The 23134-nt window shown below is 36.5% G+C and overlaps 1 protein-coding gene across 2 annotated transcripts in view; it reads right to left on the reverse strand.

Annotated features, from left to right (window-relative positions):
- USH2A (usherin) overlaps window positions 1–23134 on the reverse strand; it is a 367630-nt gene that overhangs the window by 317717 nt on the left and 26779 nt on the right. For both annotated transcript variants that reach the window (XM_057365137.1, XM_057365136.1), the window contains exons 3-10: window positions 18622–18757; window positions 17398–17461; window positions 14820–15114; window positions 13349–13533; window positions 10142–10363; window positions 8807–8900; window positions 1874–2069; window positions 982–1112 (exon numbers count right to left, since the gene is read on the reverse strand). In XM_057365137.1, the coding sequence (XP_057221120.1) occupies window positions 982–1112; window positions 1874–2069; window positions 8807–8900; window positions 10142–10363; window positions 13349–13533; window positions 14820–15114; window positions 17398–17461; window positions 18622–18757 (1323 nt within the window). The remainder of the gene's footprint in view (window positions 1–981; window positions 1113–1873; window positions 2070–8806; window positions 8901–10141; window positions 10364–13348; window positions 13534–14819; window positions 15115–17397; window positions 17462–18621; window positions 18758–23134) is intronic.

The following is a 23134-nucleotide window of genomic DNA, read 5'->3' on the forward strand; positions in this document are numbered from 1 at the left end:
AGTCCTGTGAAGGTGCACTGAGTCATGCTGGGCACGTTTTCTCTACCACTACAGAACTGAGAGTGAAAATACAGTAGGATCCACAAGAGTCCARTGTTAAGTAAAATGCAATGACAAGAGACATATGATAAAAAAAGTTAGAGATTACTTTAGGAATAGAAGTCTTGAAGAAGGAAGATATAGGAAAAGTGGCAACAAGCTGAAGGAGTTCTATCATACTTAYCCATAGAAAAAGATCCACCTTTAAATAAATTTCAAAACATTTCTTCCCTACTCCTRACAAAATTTAGATTTTGGCAGTGGACAGGAACATATGTGAATAGAACAAAAACTACAATGTATCTTCAGTATATGTTCACGATTTTAGTCACTTTTCCTGGTCTTTTTCCAACATGCATGTTTTAAAAGTTACAGATAGATTTATTATTGGACTAGACAGCTTGCATGTCAATGAGGTCCATTGGCTTTAAAAGCATAGCTGACAGTGTTCTCTTTTCAGCATCACTTTGTGGGTTTCTTTTATTTTTAATGGACTTTATAAATTAAAAGGGAGATCAATCCTTGTCTTATTATAGGGAAAAGTAGCTTAATTTTAGTTTCATTTCAGGCTCAGCTTATTGCCTGAATTTTCAGTAACCTTTTAGTAACTTTAAGACAGTATCAAGACCTTCAAAAAYGCTCAAAACTTAGATGTTTTAATATTACTGAGTGCAGAGGTACCATCCCAAAACTACTATTCATACAGTATCTTTTATGACTGTTGCTAATCTAGATGAGTAACTCTTCTGTAATACATCTCAAATTCTCCTCTGTTTTCTCAGCTTTCAAATGTCTGATGTAAGTCAATKATTGTTTTGAAAAGGCTGAACTTAAGCATTTTTTATAGACTAGTTACCATCTGAATACACTTATTAAAATCTTATGGCTGTCTACCCAGCTGATTGAAATGTTTTCTCCTTTTTCTCTATTGAGGCTACTTACATTATCACACAGGAGGCTTTTATTTTTGGTGCCAGTTGCATAACAGTCACAGGGTTTGCAAACATCGATGGCTGAAAGATCTGCACCTGCTTGTCTGTAATGGAAATCCTTGCACAGCTCACAGTTCCTTCCTGCATGAAAGAAAGGTTATGCATTATGGCTTCCAATTCATTAAAATTAGCTGTATAATTCAAAATTAAAGACTATTCCTTTGAGAGAATTCTATAATTTTCAGGACGTCCATTTTAATGCACCTTTCATCTCTACCTGCCAATTTAGTGATCCAGAGCATATGAAACAATGAACCTGTTACAAACTATGTTTTACTCCATTAAACTTCCATCTGTTATATAATACCACACTTATATAAAAGCTGTGCCTAAACATTTTTTTGAAAAATTGAACCTGAAACTTTCCTTTTTTCTCTTTACTAGATTAAACCAAGAAAACAGAAATAGATTTTTTTTTAAAATTATTCAAATACACTGCCTACACTGAATAAAAACCTTTATTCAATAAGCAAGAAACTGCTATTAGAGCAAAATTTGACAACCTTTTTAGATGTTGTCTGATAAACTGGTCCAATAAGATTACATTTTGGATTTAATTGCTTTAGCACATGTAATGGGAATAGTTTTGAAATAATATGTATTATTTATTATAATGTATTTTGCACGGAAGTTCTCACAAAAGTTTGGATTAACATTTACAGTACTTTCCCATGGCTTAAGAATTGACACCCCTGTTGTTACTGTGCTATTTGAATAGCTTAAAAATACATATACATGAGAATTTATTGGACTGTCAGCTATTGAGCATTACTAATTTCAGCTGACACAAGACTTAGTCAAAAAGGAACTGTAAAATAAGCAGACCATTCTCTGTGACTTACCAGCTGTGTTGTGCTGACAGTTATCACACACTCCACCACCACCTCTGTGGTGTTCCTGAGGAAAAGGATCCATTGCTAAGTCATAGTGGCAGCTTTCTGCATGGCTGTAACACTGACATGGTTTGCAATTATAGGCATGAACTTGGTCACCTGGACGGAAAGGCTTGTCATTGTACAATGGCAAACAGCGATCACACTGAAAGAAATCAGAATTAAAAGAAAATACTGCTTCTTAGATATGAATATTTCTTTATCTCGCAATTATACTATTAAACTCTCTATATTTGGGTTTTTCCTATGTGTATTTTGCAATTTAAATATTAATAATATTGGGTTTAGACAAAAAGTGAGAAAGCACAAAGGGAAATAACAAACTCAACATTTTAATTATGATTTTAACCATTTTAAGTCACTCTAAAAACGGAGTAAAACCAAGAAAGGTGGGCAGAAGAAAAGAAATTTAAGAACTTAGATACTCAACACAGGCTAACATACTAAGATTCAGATTTATTTAAACCTTTAAAGATGAAAAATGGTGCCTGCTTGTGTTTAAGGCGCAGAAGACGTTCACCTAGACCATCCAGTGGATGTATTTAAAACAACGTCTTTTATTGCAGTTTCTAACACTGCAGTAACTGTAGTTTGTGTTATTACCATTTGACCTTGTAAGTGAAACAAAAGAAACAAAATATGTTACAATTATAATTTCTGTCCTTCAGAAGGAGTTTAAATGTTTCAGAATAAGTTACTTCTTCAAAGTATTTGGGCAACTATTTCCTTTTTTGGGTAACTTCTTCCTTAAGAGAAGCATGCTCACCTTTCTTCAAGGCTTTTATTCCAAGCATTATTATAATTACTTGCTATTTATTAGTGTGTCTATATCACCTCTACACTGAAAACAATGAAACAGTATTCAAGTTTCTAAACTGTTTCACTCACAGCTGGGGCTGGTAAAGTATCAACTGTGTGTAAAATAAACTGAATTAAAAACCATAAGCTTGAGATTGTCCAAGAATTGCAGAATAGTGTTCACAACTTATAACAAAAGCCACTTGGGAGAGAAAATGAAAGCACAACACTTTATCTGCTGAATTTTAGTTGTAATACAAGAAATAAAAAGAAAGGAGTAAGATAGCAATAACCGCTATWCCTTTTCTAATGCGTTCAAAACAAAACAACAAGAACACAATTGCCACAGTGACAGAGAAAATTAGTTTTCAGGATTAAAAKTAGCAGAGTTTCACTTGAGACCTTGAACTCTGACCTTTGTTTACCAGAAAAATCATGGCCTAATTGCAATTACCTCACTTTAAGTGTGCCAAGAGGAACACTTTGACCATAAYTCTCACACAAGTTACACAGCTCAAACTTTTTCAAGGCCTTCCCTCATTTGCATCTATCTCCCCACTCTCTCCACATTGAGAAAAATCAGCATTCCACAGCATCCAACAACATGAGACAAGAGGATTCATTCAGGCATGGCACAACTTAGGAAGCACAACAAAGAAACAAGCTCCCAGCCAAGCCATCCAGCTCATGCAGCTCCCTTCTCACAGCATGTCTATGGAAATACGTCCTCCTTGAAAGGAAAACAGTGCAGGAATAGCTACCAACCTGCCAGCCCTGAGTTTCCATTTGTGCATGGCCAGCCACACAGCAGCTGAAAGCATTCATCATCTCATTTCAGATTTAATCTTGGATCAGTTACTTACGCACACCTGTGCTTGCACCTATTGTTAAATGACACACAACCACGAAGAGTRGGAGAGAAAAAGATGGCATTTGATTACATAGCAAGGAGCCTCTGAAACATCTTTTGTTCTGTGACTTTCAAAACTTTGACAAAACTTTTAAGACTCGTAGAATCACTAAGGTTGGAAAAGACGTTTAGGATCATCAAGTTCAACTCTTAACCTAACACTGCCAGCCTCACCCCTAAACCATGTCCCTGAAAGCCACCTAAACACTTCCAGGGACAGTGATACCATCACTTTTCCTGGGTATTCCAATCACTGACAACCCTTTCAGCGAAGAAATTTTTCCTAATACCCCATCTAAACTTTCTCTTGTGCAACTTGAGGTTATTTCCTCTTGTTCTGTCACTAATCACTTGGAGAAGAGATTGACTCCCCCCATCTTCAATCTCCTTTTAAGTCTTGGCCRAAAAGCAGTCATTCAGAAGATGGTTAGAAGTGTGAAACATTTTTTCTTCTAGCAGTTGTCACACCTGCATGGAGTAAAAACAGGCAGTGGACCCCCACCTCACCCTGCTGTTTGTCACACCCTTATTAGGCTAAAAATTGCATTTAACTTCCAGACATCCAGAGCAGAACTTCTGGGAAGCACAACAATGTACTCATTGGCATCTTCAGGTCTTCATTAACCAAACTTAAACTCTGCATTTGTCAAAATACAGTAGTTCTGATTTGCAAATCAATAAATTTGGGGTTTGGTTCTTGGCTACCACATGTAAAATGGATAGGTACGTTTCCAAAAAGCCTTTGAAAAGGTCTAGCAGTCGATTTACAAAGGATGGCAATGCTTAACAAAACTAATCTTTCTCCTAACTGTAAAACATGCAGAAACATGCAGATTCCTTACTCTCAGTTACATCTAGGCCCTTCAGAAAACATGGTAAATATATGGTTTTCCCTATGGAAAATAACAAACATGCCTTCTTGATTGAATTTCTCGCCTTCTGTGAAAAGTGTCCTGAGAAAACACCACATGGAGTCAAGTGGCCAAAACACCAATCCTAACTTGCCCCATTTCATTAGTCTAAAATTGTGTTTAAAAATTGATTTCCAATAATGAATTCAATTTTTTTTTTCACTAAAATCATTATTACAAATCTAACATCTAGATTTTTGAATCCAGCACACTTCAGGAAAGATCACAGTGACTTGAGCCTAAGCCTTTACGTACCAAGTTCCTTTTCAGTCCCTAAGAATGCTGAGAACAGTGCCTCTAAAGAAATAGTCAACAAATATCCAAAGAAATACTTTAGAAGGCAACAGTAACAATACTTTAAAACCTGCAATAAGTCATGACCAACTAGAACTTTCTACTCCAAAACTTTTTAATAATATCCTGTTGCTTGCCTCTCAKTGGCACCTGTTTTTATAAATATATTATTTTATGTGGAATTTATTCCTTTTTTTCTTTTTGTAACCTATTAGGAGTTTGCATCACACATTCGTCAAAGTTCAGTTGCAATAGATGGTATACACATACACCTATAATATTTATATTATACATATGTTTCTGTAATACGCATTATCAAAAGTACATAATTTAAAAATCAGATTAAATGATAACAAGGTTAGAAGGCCACCTTCTCAGGCATTTTGAAATGCTGACTTGTCTTTAAAAAGCACCATTATGTTTATCACACACATTTATTTATGCTGCTCTGTGTTAACTGTAATGAGATAGTTAACCATATACAATTTTGTCCTTCCTACCAAATCCTCTTCTGTATCCAACCACTCTGCTTTTATTCCATTTCCTTTCCTTAGCCAAATAAATATGGCTTCTAGAGAATATCTATTCCAGCATAGCTTCACCCTATAGTAAGGACAGTATTAATTTCCTCATGGCTTTCACCTCACTACAGCATTTGAATATCTACCAAGACTACATGTGAACTACATCTGTCTCTTGTGAACTCCCCAGAGATCAAAGAGCTTTTAAATTTAAAAGCCAGGTTTTACTATGGGAAGATGGAAAAAAAAAAAAAAAAGAAACCAAAAACCAAAATTAGAACACTCTAAGTGACTGCAAGGCATCGAGGAAGACAGAATAGAAATGAAAGGTGTCTTATGGGGTTCCATCCCAATGCTCCATGTACCAAAAGGTGCATTTTTTGCTTTCTTGCTTGTTTCTGCAAGCAAGAACTCTTTATTACTGAATGACCACTTAATGTAGATAAGACTAATCAGTCCTCATGTACTATTTACAATTAATTCTAACATCTAACATAATATAGATTGACCTCTAACTAAGGTCTCCTGTAAAATATAAGAAGTCTTATTTATTCACTTCTTGATAAATCAACATATGTCATATCCAGTTTTCAGACTTCAGATGTGTAAGACCATTATTTGCGCAGAAAACTCTGAAGACCTGAAACCTTTACTGCATCCAGTAAAGTAAATCTCTCACTTCCATTCACATCTTCTCAAGCATTTATCAGAGTGGCTTTATTTATTTTAAATTCTATTTTCTACTACGATTTCTACAATTATTCCTGTATATTTTGCCATTACCTTGCTCTATTAAGTTCTATATGATTGATTTAAGAGGCTCTGAGGCTGCAAGGTAAGGCTAACTTGTTTGACTGTTTTGTTCTCTCATGGACTGTTTCCAGCTTTTCATGTTTCAGCTTGGAAAGGTTTTGAACATACTTCTACTCAAGTCTACAAATTAGTCTTTGAATACAAATGTTATCAAAATATGGACTCCGCGGCTCAGTTCCTCAGTTTCCATTTGTAAAAGGCAGAGCTACTTCCCGAAGTTGGACTTAATGCATTTGCAGAACCATTTGTAAAAGAAGAAGTTGAACATTTTTTTTCATAAAATGAGAGACAAGTTTTGTGAGGATTAATTTTCTCTGTGTTCATAATCATTCTTAAGCAACCGCTTCTTCCCATCATCTCAGATTTCAGAGCAGCCTATTTCATCCTCATTCTTCACCAAAACGGAACTCAGAAAAAAAAATTCCATTTAGTATGTCAAATTTTGTAATGGAGTGATGCAAATACCTAAACTAAGATTTCTATTTGCAACAGTTACGCAAGTTTTTCATTTCTGGTATTGCTTTGTAGCAAAACAGCCAGCCAGATGTACATGCCAGATAAATTCAAGATGGTAATATTAGCTGGATTAAGTGTAATTGTGACAAGGACATACTTCACCATATGTAAAAAGCTTTTTAAGGATCTCTGATTTCTGGTCCAAAATATTGAAAATAACCCACCCTAAAGCCAAAAACTTTCTTACAGCCCCTCAGTTGCAGTGATTTACTCACTGCTAGCACAGAACTGAAATTATAAAAAGACAGCTTGTTTATAAAAAATACTTTCCTTTTTTCTACCAAAAAAGTTACATTTGGAAAGCTGCTTCATCAAATACTTACTTAAACAAAAAAAAATTATTTTTACAGTTCCTAATCCACTGGTGTGGGAGCCAGAGAAACAGATGTAAGTCTGTAAGATAGAGTTTTGTCATTGCCAATGATAGTAAAAAAATCAGAGTGGATTTTTGTCTTGCTTTTAAGTGCTAGCCTTACAAAAAAAAAATCAAAATCTTTGAACTGTTTAGATTGCATGTAAATCTTTGATAAAACTCAAAGTAGTTAACGATATAGTTCCAAATACTAATTCTATTTTATTACTACTTCTATTTTATTTCATATTTAATAGATACTGACATTGTTATTAAAGAAAGAGACAMATAATGAAACAACATCCTTATTGTACTCTGACTTAATACAGTTAATTCAAGCACTTCAATTATGGTTACAATGCATATATGCCAAATCAAAGATGTGACACTCAATGGAACAACCCATTAACATTGACAGGAAATATCTGATAAGGCAGATACATCATTAAAATGTATTTGGTTTGTTTTCACAAGGTAGCATAAGTCTTGCAAGAGTGCTTGGTGAACTTCCAGATCTTATTAAATATTTATAATTAATCCTTACAAAGTAACATTTCACAATGTGTGTTCTAATTAAAGGGACACTGTCAGCTTGAATTTTTTTTCTAATTTGACCCATCTTAAAACTTGAAATTTCTGTTCAGGTCCCATTTAGACTGTACATTCTACACATCTGCCTAGGAAGTGAGAAAACTTGGATCCCCCATGAAATTTTCAAAGCTCTTTCACATGATCATAAACACTATATCAAATGTTCTGAGGTTAACTCTCCTCGCTCTGTTACAGCAAGCACATACTGCTTGGGGTTTTTTTTTGTTGTGTGATTAGTCTCCCCTTTGCTACTGCTGTTGCTATTACACATAGCCCCTTCTTRATTTTTAGAAAGGCTATTTTCAAAAGACATAAATGTAGCAAGGAATCCAACATGTACTCACAATGGAACATTCACTGAGATTGAGGGWTTCATTCCTTTGATGCAGCTCATTCTTTCTTAGCCTCAACTTCTTTTCCTTTTTTTGCTTTTGAGCTAAATAATTAATCTAGGGAATCTTTTCTGTGAGCAATTTTTTTTTATTCATACATCACAGTGCAGCATTTGTTAAGTTGTATGTGAACAGTTTCCAAGAAAACCAAAGGCTGCATGAAATGAGTGCAAAGTAGTACCATTATTTGGAGCCCTCTTCTACATATTTATCCAGAATACCATGATTTACAATAATCAACCCCATTTTGGTTCCTCYATGGCCAAGAGTTATAGAACTATTATTAAAAGAAGAAAAATTATAATTTTGCTTTTATGATGCTTTTATGGATTGCATTGACCTGTTTCCTTTCAAATGCAGAACTTTGCCTACTGCATTCCACCTACTGAATGGGTCTAGAGTCCATAGGAGCAGACTGAAACCACAGGAGTAGCACCTTCACTCTCCAGGACACTTGCTAGCTCCTACAGCATGCATAGACCATCTTTATTAGATGCTGACWATCTAAACTCAGGTTGGCTTCTAATGTTTGAAAGTGGCATCATCTCTAACAAGAAATGAAATCCCTGAGCACAACTCTCCTGATATTCTGTGGTGGAATGGCTTTTCTGAGGGTGAAGGGGGGAATATATTTGTTTCCTTAATTGATACAAATCTGCTACATAGAGGGTCCCTAGAATAGACAGGACTACACTAACGCGCATATAAAAATTCTTTCCCAGGACTAAAATCCCAATTTTGAGGCTGTTCATAGGTGGCATAGATAGACAAAAGAGAGACTCACATTATTTCCTTCTGTGTTGCTTTCCTTAATGCATAGGCACCTGTATGGTTTCATAGCTGTGTCACAATCATCAGCATGGCCATGGCAATTACACCTGAAAGAACAATAGGTACTGTCAAAACATGAAAACACATCCATCCAACAACATATTACACAGTCACAAAGTCAATTTTGTGTATAATGAAGTGCGCTTATTAAGAACAAATAAATGACACCAAGGAGAATGTTCTTAGGTGCAGTAACCTACAAAAGAYTACTTCACTCAATATATTTTTAAGCATCAAGAATTTCTTTCCAAAAACATAAAAACCTACATGTAGTAGAGCTACACTTGCCTTACACAATATATACTGAAAACTGCATTTCAGTATGCAACATTAATATGTAAAATTTTATTAAATAAATTACAACTATTCAATATTAAGACTTCCAGTACAGTTCTAGTTTTTCAAGGAATTTTAACCAGATCAGGAATAATTTTGCAGTTTAATCCATTTTATCWCAGTTAAAAGGTCCATTTCTTACTGAACTAAAATCTGTATAGAGTCATTATTAATAATCAATAACCATACCACTCTACCTGAAGGGCTGCTCTTCTGGAAGCATGGCATAGCTTTGCAAAGTACAACAAAATATTCTACTGTTACATTGTCACTGAGATACAGCTCTTTTGGTAAAAGCATTATCATAATACATCAAAAGCAATAATCAAAATGAATTAACAGAAAATTTTAAGGTAAACATGACTTCTAACAGGGGGCTTTCTCTCAAAATGAGAACTACCAACATAGTTTCAGGAATAATAATACTTACAAATTTGCACCATATGCTTCTTGGAAACTATTTCATTGCCAAATCTGCATATTATTTACAGGGCATAATTAGTCCTTTCACAAGATAGCACACTTACCAAAAACAATAAAGCTGTCAGTCACAGACAATACAACAGCTTTGATGACAGCTACCCAATTTTGAAAGGAAAACTCCAACTAAAACAAAGAATGAGGTCTGCATTGACTGCTAAAACTGCCACGTCTGGGAATCTATAAGTAAAGCACAAGCCATCGTTTCATCCATAAGCCTTTGYTTAGAGGCATTAGTAATTCCAAGAAAAGGACAGCTTTTGACAGATTTGTATAGTAAGTATAATTAATTGTAAAATAACAAGTTTTTAAAAAACAGTACACCAACATTTCCAACTTGATACACTGCTTCAGACCTAATTCCTTTCTCATTCATACATGTAATAGCAAAATCAATTGATAAAATTYTAGGCAGGTCCTTAAGCTGTAGCAGTCAGAGGCAGGGCTAGGTGTGGGAAGATGTAACACTTACCTTCCACTGACTGTAACTTCATGAATGCCGTAATACCTATGCCTAAAATTCACCCAAGGTTCAGTAGTGTGATACTGGCCACGGAGATGAATCCTCACTTGTGTAGCTTTGACAAATTCTTGGAGAGATGGAGTATTATAAAAATCATTGTAACCAGGTCGGTGATTTGGTTCCGGGGTAAGAACACTGAAAGTTAGGTTACCACGAGAATATGGTGTAAAGCTGTTTAAATAGAGAGGGGAAAAAATTAAGATCAAAATATTATATATTTTAAAGATCCTATGTCTTAATATCCTGTTTCTCAGAGAGGGTCTCAACTGTACATGGTTGATTTTGTGCTTTCTGGGTAAAAATTCTCATGTCAGTGGATTCCCAGTCACCAGAGTTCAGGATGGGAAAAAGAAATGTCCTCTTTATGTCCTCTTTTGCCCTAAACTACCATGGTCTTCTCCACACCCAAAGTTTCCAATTAAAAGTAAAGCCTCAGCAGGCAACTTCAAAGTATGATTAAAGGGTGACTGAYAAGCATCATCTGCACAAGTTTTCAAAAAGTTTAACACACAGTCCTTGAGAAACACTAACAAGGCATGAACCACATAAAGTGATYATTTAGATAACTAACACAATAATTAATAGACTCATATTGCTAGTAATATACCTGCTAAACACATAAAAATCATACAGAAACAATTGTTGGATGTTAAATTCCAGAGTCATGGGACAGTATAATCTCACTTGATGAAGGAGAATAGTTAGAAACACATGCTACCTTCCAGCAAGTGCAAGATAATTTAATRGAAAGCAGTAAGATTGAGAGTAAAACTGCATATTTAAGCCCAGGAAGGGGAAGGRCAGTCCTGAGAATTCATGTAAAGCTGAGTAAACAAGTACATATAAATTACACATCTGCACAATTTGGTATGAGTCCCGTCATATTGATCTATGTACTAGGCAAAGTTTAGCTGCTAGAAGAGAGAAGAATGTCTGCTTATTTATCCCACACCGACATGGGATCATTAAAAATAGGTATCCCACATTATCACCTGCCACCTGACATACAACATTCAAAAAATGTCACTTCAAAATATGTCAGTTTTTGAAAAGTGAGATTCCTAGTTAGGCTAGGTCTGCTGAGTCATACTCTTCTGTCTTCAAGAAGGATCTTTGAAATTCCTGTGCTCCTAATCCAGGTCAGTGTTTCACAAATATCTCGGTGGAATATATCTGTATGTTTCTCTGGGTTATTATGTCTTCTCTTCCTCTCCACAGAAAATTAAATAWAGTATTTTTCTTCTATGTCTTATAGAATTGTATGGACATGTTTAGAGAGGTACAAATGGCAGATAAACAGCACCACATCAGTATGGAAGCACCAGAAGGAACAGCAGAAAGACTGTAAGGCTGATGGCAACTAGATAAGCAGGTCATCAATATTTTAGGGCATCTACATGCAGTTTCTYAGGAAACCAGGAAAACAAAGGAGATTCTAAAATAAGGATCCACCAATATTCAGACTAAGCAACAATTCAAGCCTCTGATATGGAGATAAAGGACAGTGAACAACTCCTAACTTACAYAGGTGGTACAGGATGTAGAAACAAAAACCTTAATCACTTTCATTTCCTAAAGGGCACAAAAAAGAGTCCATTCAGTACTAGCATGTGATCACCAAAACAAGAACCATCAAGTTATGGTAAGGATTTCAAAGCCAAGGTCATCTGCCTTCCATGCAAACCCAGGGAATCCTGGATAAGCCACCAGGACACAAGGACAGTGGTGTCTAAATGCTGGACAGACAATCTGGATATGTCTTGGCAGTTAAAAGTTTGTGAGTATGAGAGAAAGAGAAACAAATTTTGTTTTACAATAAAATCCTCCAAGGAACTCTGTTATATGGCTGACATAAATTTGGAGAATTGTTTCAACATTAACTCCTCTTTGAGCACACAGAATATTCACCATTACAGGGTATATGTCTTATCTTTTAAAGCTTTCTGTACATCAGCTGTAACCAAAATAATTCATTTGTATCACTTCCTATCTTCATTTACATTTTAATTAGAGGGGAGAAACTGTGCTGCTTAGAAAACATTTAAGGMAATGGTAAATATTTAACTCCTCAATTCTTTTTAAAAATTATACAAATACATACTTTTGGGCTAAAAGTAGCATTACACCTCACTTGGGTTATTTATCCAAAAACATTTGTCTTACTTAAGRTATTTCCCTTCTCCTCTACTCTCTGCTCCAAGGACCAGCTATAAAGCTCAGATTCCTYTGCTGAAAAGTGGTATAACTCAAATGACCTTATGCTCCTCTTCTCAGAATTCTGAACTCCTGGAGAACAGACAAAGCTGCTGACACTTGGAAAGTCTTATAAAGGCAGCAAAAGTGAAAAAAAACCCAAAAAGCAAAGTGCCTACAGCACCCAGTAATGTATTTTCTCGCTGATTTCCAGCCAAGTACTAAACAAACCTAATACTGACTGGCACCTGAACTAAGGCAAGAGATAATGAATTTGAATACATGTAGCTGTATAAAATCAGTTTTATATATAGGTGTGTGTACATACGTGTATGCATGTGTGTAAAATGATAAYATATTGACTATATTATATATTAAATGTTTATATATCATAAACCTTTAAATTTTCACATGTTAATTCACAGTAAAAGGGCTTGCAACAGATTTCTAGAAGGTAATAATCCTTCTTGCCCCACATCTCCCCCATTTTACATTGGTTCTTGCTTAGAGATAAGAAAGCTTCAATATACCATTTTCAACCCATTTCTTACATGTGTTGCATGACCACTATCAGGGTTGAATGATTGGCTTTTGTACTTCAGTTTGGCCTCTTTCCTAAGCTTCAGAACAAGTTGCACTCTCAGAGATCAGAAGGTAGACTTTCTCATTCACTAGACAGTTTAAAACARTGTTATGTCAGTACTTTCCTCCACATATCTCAGTGTTCTATAATTCTACTGACACTAGCCATCAAAACACAGACACAAAATTTCAAAACTCTACCTCAGAAATAATGGAGGAATCAATTGTGTCATACTCATAAATGACTAAAATCTGATAAAAATTACAGAATATTTTTGGCAATCTTGAATCAAAAGGACATGTTTAGGATCTTTTATTTATTCARCAGTCCATAACAAATGAGTACCAAATCTATATTATGCAGATAATACCCACTCATACCTATGCAGCTGGAGACAGTTGACAGAGTCTGGTTTTTCCAGAGATCCATTGTTCTCCATTCCAAAAATACTGCAATTTCTAGCAAAATATTGCCAGTCTTCCCATTTTAGATCATCTCTTTTTTTTCTTTCAATTTTTATTGCTTCAGGGTGTGGGCTAAAGAACTGCAGTATAATATAGAATACCTACAAGAAGATAACAAATTTATGAACTGATACTAATGGTTAAGTTGTAAAACAATGCGAATATAAACTTTTTTTAGTAACTATACAGTCAGCTTTATCACTCACAGACAGAAACAGACATATTTCATCCCACATATTTCCAACTAAAGCCAAAGGAAACCTTTTTTGTTAAACAAGCTCTTTGCCTCAGACACTATCACACAACTACTGAATTGTTGCATCATAATTCCACTTTTTCTTGAAGATCGTTTGAAAATGCACTACAAAGTCAGGTCTGTGATTTGTTACAGTAATGTTATTCTGGCAAAAATGAAGGTTTTAATTTTGTGTTGCCAAATATTTGATAAGTTGTTTGTCTAATAACAGGTAACTAGTTTTTTTTAGAATTCTTCCCTATTTTTAGCTGAGAATCTCATTAAATACCTGTGTTGTTTTACAGAGCACTTCCCTCAGCATACTGCTTWAGCAGATATGTGTGTATCAAATAAACAAAATGCAAGAACTTCACATATATCTGAAATCACTTCTAACTAAAGTACTGATTTTTACACCTGTAGCCAAAGCCTGTCATCATATGCTTTCCTTTCTCACCATTAATTAAAAAAAAAAAAAAAAAAAAAAAAAAAAAGCCAGCAAAACACACAGAAATTTGGTCAATTCCCTATTCTGAATGCAGACCCACTACAGATTTGTTCCTCCTTCCAAGATAGCCCGACACTATGCAACAGCCCAGTGGAGTATTAGGAGCAATATGACCTCTTCAATAACCATGCCTGCTTATCATTTTCTCTTTCCATATTCCTTGGGAGGCTAATCTATCACCTCCAGAATGTCTACAAAACAGAAACATCCTCTAAAATGGCAATGTGCTTTTGGTATGTTAAAGTTCATTTGTCTGCAGTCAGCTTTCTACCAGCAGGTATGAAACAAGCACCCGAAGTTTTCATAGAAATTAAAATTAAAGTTGAAATTTACGAACGTGGAGTTAAAAGACAACAATCAGTTTCTAAATATTGGTGCCTTCACACAGGATATCTACTCTGGGATATCTATTTTAGATTACTGCTCAATACAACAAGCACATCAAAAGAGAGAGCCAAGAACTGTAATATATTCAGTTGCCTTTTGCACTGTTATATGCCAATAAGGGAAACTTTCTTCCTGGTCCTCCAAGCTTAACATTTTAAAACACAAGTTCTGAATTTCCTCAAAATTGCAATGCAATATCTACAGAAAACTTTTCTTAGTTTTGATTTAATAAATGGCAAATGTCATCTTCCCATTACCTGATACTGTCCATTTTGTAAATCTATTGTGATTGAAACACCACGATCCAGACCTGCAGTATTAGCAAACACAGATGAAATCCAGGTGGTCCCAATGTCATTATCATTGATGTAGTACAGAGGATGGGCTTCTGCATCCAACCTCAGCACCCTGTCATTAGTGGTATCATCTGCACCATTAGGGATGCAGTACCTCTGTATCARGGGGTGTACTCGAGGGTGACTTCCAGGACAGCGGCACTCAGACTGGGTATGAAGATGAGGGAATTTTCCAGAGAATACTTCCAAAATGTCTCTGTCACAGCATAGAGAATAGTAATTACATACATGACAAAATAGAACAAATGTCCCTTTGTGCATCTAGGCTCATAGATTAAACAAAATTCAGTTTAGATTATAGTAGAAGCCCTATATTCCTGGCCTCAGCTCATAAACATGGGGTGATCAGCTAGGAATTAAGCRCCCACAAGGTCTCTAAATTATCAGTTGTACAGCACTAGGCACCTTCAGAAAACATCTATGAGGAAACACTCTGGAGCTGCTTTCATAGCTCCACACACATGGAGTTCTTCAGACACAAGGCATGGAGGGAAGTGAGTTCTCTGTTGAGGTATCCAAAGTTAGATAGGATGAATCCAGCCACAGATGTAAGGAGAAAAAGTCTTTAACATTCTATTGCAGCATCATGTCTGACTCCAATCAGCARTCTGGATACTGTTCTTAAATACACCATAGCATCAACTTACTGCCTTTAACCACAGGGAAGTTCAATGTGTGCACTCAAATCTTCCAAAAACGCCAACTCAAACAGTAAGAGACTGCACCTTAGGAAACTGGGATGGAAATATTTTCACTTTTTACTAGTTTTAATACAAATACCCACTTTTTTAGCTGCAGTCAACCTAGTCATGTCAAATCAATGAGACACCAGCTAGTCTGACATMAGCAACTGAAATAGATAGGTAGGTAGACAGACAAGCAAGCAGATATATGAATGACATGGACAGGTCTTTATCTGCTCACCTYTGGTGTGAAGGATTTTATGAGTCTAGAAGATACTGAATTTTTCTATTTAAACCTGATTACTTTTCCAATTTTCCTACTTTATCAGGAACACAATTTTGTGTGCTTATTAAGCAAATAAATACTTGCTAGTTGCCACTACAATTTCCACAAAACCCGAAGTTACAAGACGTTTTACATAGCCACAGCCTTAAATTAACTGACATGCAGGCAAGACTTTCCTTCACAGTTTATCCCAAACAAACATTTTGGACCAAGTTTGTGGATAAAAARCCAAATCTACAAAGACATCAGTAGGTCACAACAGTCTGTAAAATACCTTATGTTTCAATTGTTAAGCTTTATTCATTTCACTGACCTAAATTGTAGTTCAAAAGATTTGACAAGCATTGCCCTCAGAAATACAACMAACATGATTTTCATAAAACTTGGAATTCAGTTTCACATTAATACTTCCAATTCAGAGGAGCTCAGTTCATCATAATGTCCTGCAGACAGCTGAGCTCCAAGGAAACTGCTCTACATCTTAGTGAAAGACTATCATTAAGTAGTTTGAAGGTCTGCAGTCCCAAGTGTCATTGTGTGCAGCATCCCCAGAAGCACCACGCAGACAAATAGGACCTGACTACTTCTGGCCAGCCTGAATTGACTGGATTAATCCAGCATGAGCTGGATAACAAAAGTAACATTTCTTTGTAATGTGCYAGGAAGGGAGGCTGGAGGGCAACAGAAACTGCAGTGGCAACKGCAGTTTGGCCTCTGGAACAGAGGAAGTCAAAGCAATTGCCCAGGGCTCTGTGGGCTCAGGTAGAGAAGTCATTGGTGGCTTATGGTGACAATCTCATCTAGAGAGCAAGAGCCAATGGCACCTCGGAGCRGGGGAGCACCAAGAATGCCTGATATGGACACTAAGGGAAATAAACCAGAGGRAAGACAGCTAAGCACAGAGAGCCAAGCCTCCAGCCATGAAGCCAGCGTGCTAAGCTGCTGGAGTGCCTGTCCTCCTCATCTGCGTCACTGGCACCCGAGTTYTCTAAACTGGACTAGCCCTCTGTGCTCCCTTCCTTGCCCACGGTTTACACAGAGCTCAAAAGGAGCTTAGCAAGTCTTATCCACCAGGACTAAGCTTATCAGCACACACTATTATGTCAGAACTATGATGAGTAGATAACACCTAGACAGTTTATAAGCACAGAAATCTAGCAACTGGATCTACTCTCTGCAAAATACATACTATGCCATGTGGTAGCAAGGACAACAATATCAAGGAGAGCACAAATTTAAACTGTTTCGTTTCAGTACATATATACTACATACACCACCACACAAAGCAAGCCTACTTAAGCAACAGTTTGAAAGCAAAACACATTAAGTTGTTGAATTTATTTTAACTCATGATTTTTTAGATTAAATGTAATCTTTGAAATGAGGCTCAGGAAACTATATCATCATAAGCAATTATCTAAGGAAACATCTGGAAAGAAGTATACTTTGGGAAATAAGCACTTTATTCTCACCACACTCTTATTTTGTTACAAAAATAAAAGTTCTTTACCTGTTCGTAAGTGCCACTGGGTAAAGTCGAAAATCTTGCATTCTTCCAACAAATTGCTCTAAACCTAAGAAAATAYACTGTAAATAATCTATTAAGCAGAAGGCAGATTTGCACTGCATGAAAGCACCTTTAATTCAGCACTCAGAAATCTCTCTTGCACAATTACCCCTCCTGAATGAAACCATCTTGGACCTGGACAAAACTATAGAGGGCAGTGACTTAATTTTTTTGATAAAAAAGAATGATTTATAATAACTTTATAAGAACATTTTGTACCTATCTCTTTTCTGATTAGAGAGGTGGCACARGGATCGGCTCATTAGACAGAAGTAATGAGCCAGTCCATGTGCCACCTCTAATTAGAGAAGAGATACAGTAGGTACAACTGTACCTATCAATTTATACAATAAAGATAAAAAGYATTTTAAAATATTCCTTTCTTTTACATTATTATTAGCTATCCAGTATTCAGAATCAAAACCAYAACAAAATACATTTCCAAATACAAGCTTTAAGAAATGGGGCAAGGAATACTTTCTTGCCCAAAGSCACAACAAAGGAGTTGATGTGACATGTATATTTAGGAGTTAACTTCAAGTTGTGCATGCCCCTGAAGAGCAATAGTCAGTGTTCTTACACCTGCAGAGCCAAGAATTAGTGAAAAGCAACAAAACATCCCCCATTGTTCTTCAATGATCATGTCACGATGTAAAACCCTACATTCAGATGAAGAGTAAAACTCTCAGGCATTACTGGAGGCTGAAAGATTCTCATTCTGCCTTGGTTTACATGATTTTGGTAGAACTGAGGAACATGGACAKCCAGAAACCTTCAGCTCTGTTCCTGACTGTAGAGAAAAGAGTGGTCTAGCAGCCATGTGCAATTCCATGCTCAAATGGTTCCATATATTTACTCAGAAAAACTATGGTCATAAATGAACAGAATATGTCACTTTACATACATATTTTAGAGTATGCAGGAAAACCTACCAATATGCAGTAGTACATAGAATAAATSATGATCCTAGGATCATTTACCGAGCATGGATCTTCCAGCCAATCTTTTGAGAAAGCTATCTGCACAATAGGAATTCTCTTTYGCAGTAAGGTATTACTTCTCAGCATATAGATAACTTAAAATTGCCCACACACTTCTTCTAACCACATCATGCATATTTTGTTTTGACTATTCCAGCACATTCCACTAAAGTACTACAAGATTTACCTGAGAAGCTTTGTCCAATTTGCAGAGTACCATCAGCATCAATATCTGCAACTGTTCCCATAAGAGTCCTTGAATCAAAAGGTGTGTTATCATCCTCCCAGCCATTCAAGAAGAAACTAATTCGACTGTGATGCACCTATAGAATTAATTTAAAGGGGCAAACACACACTTTATCATGCAATCACTTTGATTTCTCTATATTTTGTGTCTATCAGTGATTAATTGATAAAATTTCCTCAAGYCATTTGCTGTGTGTCTTTATTTTTGGTGCCTACTGAAAGCAGTTACCTTTTTYCCATAATATATCACCACTTAGATGCACAGTATAAAATTTCCACAGGGGTTAAATCCAAGAAGGAACTACAGTACAGGGAGCTGGTGTAGATGGAAAGGAAGAGAGGAAAAGAAGGGTGGGTTTGTTTCACAAGGTACAAGGCTGGTTGCAGCTACAACACCACTTGGGGCCATGGGCACACGTTACAGCTGTCACAGCTCTTCTCATACATCACTTCAAACAGGCCTCAAGGGGCTCTACACCATGCTCACAATAACCAAACACAGGCCACTAACACACCCCAAAATGCCTCTCTAACCCCAGCATGCCTCTTTCTACAAGGGCTGAAGGGAACTGCATAGGAACTGCCTACATCTGCTTTACACCCACTGGGTAATTCCCTCACATCCAGGGAACCCTTGGCTAGGAATATGCACTCAACCAGCACCCCAGGGTACTGTTTCCTGCAAGTGCTCCCTTCCCTGCCAATTCATTTTAAATCTGAGCTAACGTTCATAGAAATACTTTATGGCATTCTCCCAGCTACACAAAGTCACAAGATGCTGAGCTTTTACAAAGTTGGTTTTTTTTTTTGTTTTTGCATTAGAAATCCATAGGTTTAGATCACCTAAAATTAGGAAAGGTTTAATAATATGGGAGTGTCTTTCAGCCTTACATTTTATGAAAGTCAATGTTCTCATTTAAAAAATCCAGGCTCACACAAAATGAAAACCAGAAGTATTGTGCCTATAGTCAGTCCCCCATTAATGAAGTTAATTATAGAAACTGAGTTGAACTTATCTAAAACTTGYATTTCAGAAAGTGATTTATTTTCAGAAATGAAATTACTTGGRTTTTAGCTTGCATAAGGCTTTTTTCACATGAGCACTTGACAGCTTTCAAATTTTGAAACACCATTTTGTTGCCAATTGTTGCCAATTTATGGAGCATTATTTTCATTCTGCAGATATGGATGCCTGGTGAATCATGTCTATCAAGGCCAAATAAAACTAGAGTGCTTTAGCCCATCTTGATAGTCACACTAATCAAAAGAAAATAAACCTGGAATAATTGCTTCCATGAGAACAATATCTATGTGAGGACACAGAAGGTTTACAAGCCAGAATAATTTGTTGCACAAAAAAGGAAAGACAGAACTTATTTACCAGTTAACAAAACAGCAGATTGAAAACCACAATATAAGCACTCACAATACTATTCTGACAATAAAGTCTTCCGAATTTCAGACCAAGATAAACGGACACAATTATCTATAAATCTGAGCTCAGATGATCAGCATCAGTGCCCTGGGCAACATGAGTCTATCAGCATTTTGAGAAAGAAAACATGAAACAAGATGGAGGGGTTTGTTTGGCCTTTTTTTTTTTTTTTGGCTTCACACAAAATTGTACAAATGAATTTTTCCTCCTTAAACTATACTTTCAAACATACACATGCATGCTGAGCTTTATTGCCATTTCCAGATTCAGTCAATATTTCCCAAATTTAGACAGGAATATTTATTGCCCTTCCACTGATGGAAATTTGAAGGCTATTATCATAATTACTAAGCCTTGAGATTTGCTCAAAAAGTTATTGCATATGAGTTTCACCGCTCAAAATACATCTCCCCATTTTAAATTATCTTTTGTGTTGACACATCAATGACCTAAATACAACAGTTTTTTATTTAATTTTAATTCAAAGCCCTCTAAACATCTGATGCCCTATTTGCAAGAGCCTAAGTATACGTATATATTGTAGTTACATTGCATTTTTTTTCTGCATCACATTTTTTACAGCCTGTTACTGTCATTTGGTGTTTGACTGTTATCATCATAAAAGATACAGGCTTTTCTACTTTGTTATTTGTAGCATTATCTCATGTTTTACAACATCTTTGCACAACATGCCTGCACATGAAATATAACTAGTGAAAAGTTCTCAGTGGTATTAATGCATAAAAAAGAATGTGGTTCCATCTCTACTGTCTTTACCCAGCCAAAAGCTGATGAACAGCCAATTTTCCTTTATCACATTAGCACAGCCATGAGGGAAACACATTTGTTCTAGTCAGCTACACTAAAGATACTATTACCAATCTAACATATACATGTTTTATATCAGCAGTATTCTCAGAGTATGAGGGAGCCAACAATATATTAACACTAGCATGACAGTTTATTTAAGAAAAGAAAATTGTCTCTGTAGAGGGACAGAAGTTAGAAATGTATGGCTAAAGCTCAGTGTCACTGGTCTAATAAAGGTAATAATTCTTAAGCTTTCTTTATAGCAGGTAACACTCCTGTGGCAGCTCTGTCATATCATTCAAATAAAAATGTTGCCTTTTACAAGTTTAAGAGTACCTTTATTTTTAGTCAGATATGAAGCATGTTTCCGCTTTCCTGTTTCCACCATAAAACATTTGTAAGGGGAATTCAGAAATGGGCACACTCACACCCCCATCAGATTTTTGCAAACTTACTGTCTCAGGCACAGCTCTACAGGACCCAATTCTGCCTCCCCCCATGGCTAACAGAGTGCTCACCTCCATGCACCCCATAATAAAATCAGGGGGTCTATTTATGACTTAAGAGTGACAGAATTGGGCCCTAACTGACCAGGTATTTTTACTTGTTGAAAATAGGTGACTAATGACAATTTTAAAACTCCCTCCCCCTCCCCCACCACCAATCTCTTTGTATTAAATAGGATTTAGAATAGTTGGGTTTAATATAGCACATCCCCAAGGTAGCCCTAAGCACTTTACAATGCTGAATTGGATATCAGTAGTGCAGTGACTGTGTAAGGCAAAGGCAGCAGTCATTATGCATTTGGCAGTAGCTCAATGTAATGATCCCCCTGCTGGTTATTAAAGGGGGTATGAATATCTGACATGGGAGGAAAATGTAGGAGGGAAACCATGTGTGGTATAAAAAATCCCAGTGGCTCTCCACTGTGGGAGGAGAGGAAGTCTCAAAGTTTGGTGTCAGTTTAGACTAAGCTAAATAAGAAGAAAGGCTGGCACCGCATCGGCTGTTTGATGTCGTTATTTTAGGTCTCCTGACCGTTAGCATTAAATTGCATCCAACAGCACAGAACTAAAGAACGCTCTCCCTCCTGACTAGAACAACAGGATTATTCCCCTGGTGTCTCTACTAATAATGTTCAAAAGGAATTTGCCCCAAGAGAGTAAAAGGACATGGGTAGGAAAGGTTGGCTTTGTGGCTGCGCAGAGCACAGAAGCACAAGCCTGGGATATCAGCGCTCTAATCCCAGCTTTGAAACCACCTCACTCTCCCGTGCCTCTCCATCTGTCAGATAAAACAAATCACCTCTCAAGGAGGTGGTAAGGATTAGTTACTAAGATACATTTGCTCTGAAACTACATCAGCCGCTGCCAACATAGAACTCAACACCAGTTCCATGCAATGGAAAATCCATTTGATGGTGAACTGAGGCAGTGAAAGATATCCACAGTCTTTCCTCTAATAGTACTCTTGGTATGATCCAGAAGAGTTTCAAAGACGAGAGGCGCTGAACCAAAGAGCTGAGAGGCAATCGCCTTCAGTGCATCCCAAATGAAGCTCTTACGATTCYCCAGCACAAGCAAATTGTGCATCAGAGACAGCAACACCAAATCAAATCACTTCCTACCAAGGAAAGCTTCCCTGCCCCATGGGTCACAGCATTGCAGAATCAGAAAATCACAGATCGGGTAACGTTAGAAGGGACCTCAGTGGACCATGTGGTCCAACTGCCCTGTTCAAGCAGGGTCATTCCAGAGAACATGGCACAGGATTGTGTCATGCTAATAAAATGAAATAGTAGAGGAAACACATTACAACTTTATTTTCTCACCTAAAGATCCATGCTCTTCAGATCCTACCCATGATAACAATGAAAACAATGAAATTTAACATTAATTTTGCCACTCAGTTTGGATGAGACAAAACTATTGTGTAAACAAAAGCCAGTATTTTCATGAATTAAGTGCTAATAGAACTGCTAACTTTCACTATATTGCAGTAATCTGTGTAGCAAAAAAGAAACATCACAACCAAACACTCCACTGCAGAGCAGTTGCACTGGCTGAGGGACTATGGCAAAAAGCAGAAGGTCCTTGAATGAAGTATACCATGTGCTTTTTCCTTTCTCCTTTTTTTTTTTTTTTTATAAGCCTTGTACTGATATCTAAAGGTATAATGCACATTGGTATCATGAATGTTTTAATAAATA

Source organism: Malurus melanocephalus, unplaced genomic scaffold (assembly GCF_030028575.1).
Source record: "Malurus melanocephalus ecotype Western Australia unplaced genomic scaffold, MMel_1.1 scaffold_48, whole genome shotgun sequence".
Taxonomy (NCBI): domain Eukaryota; kingdom Metazoa; phylum Chordata; class Aves; order Passeriformes; family Maluridae; genus Malurus; species Malurus melanocephalus.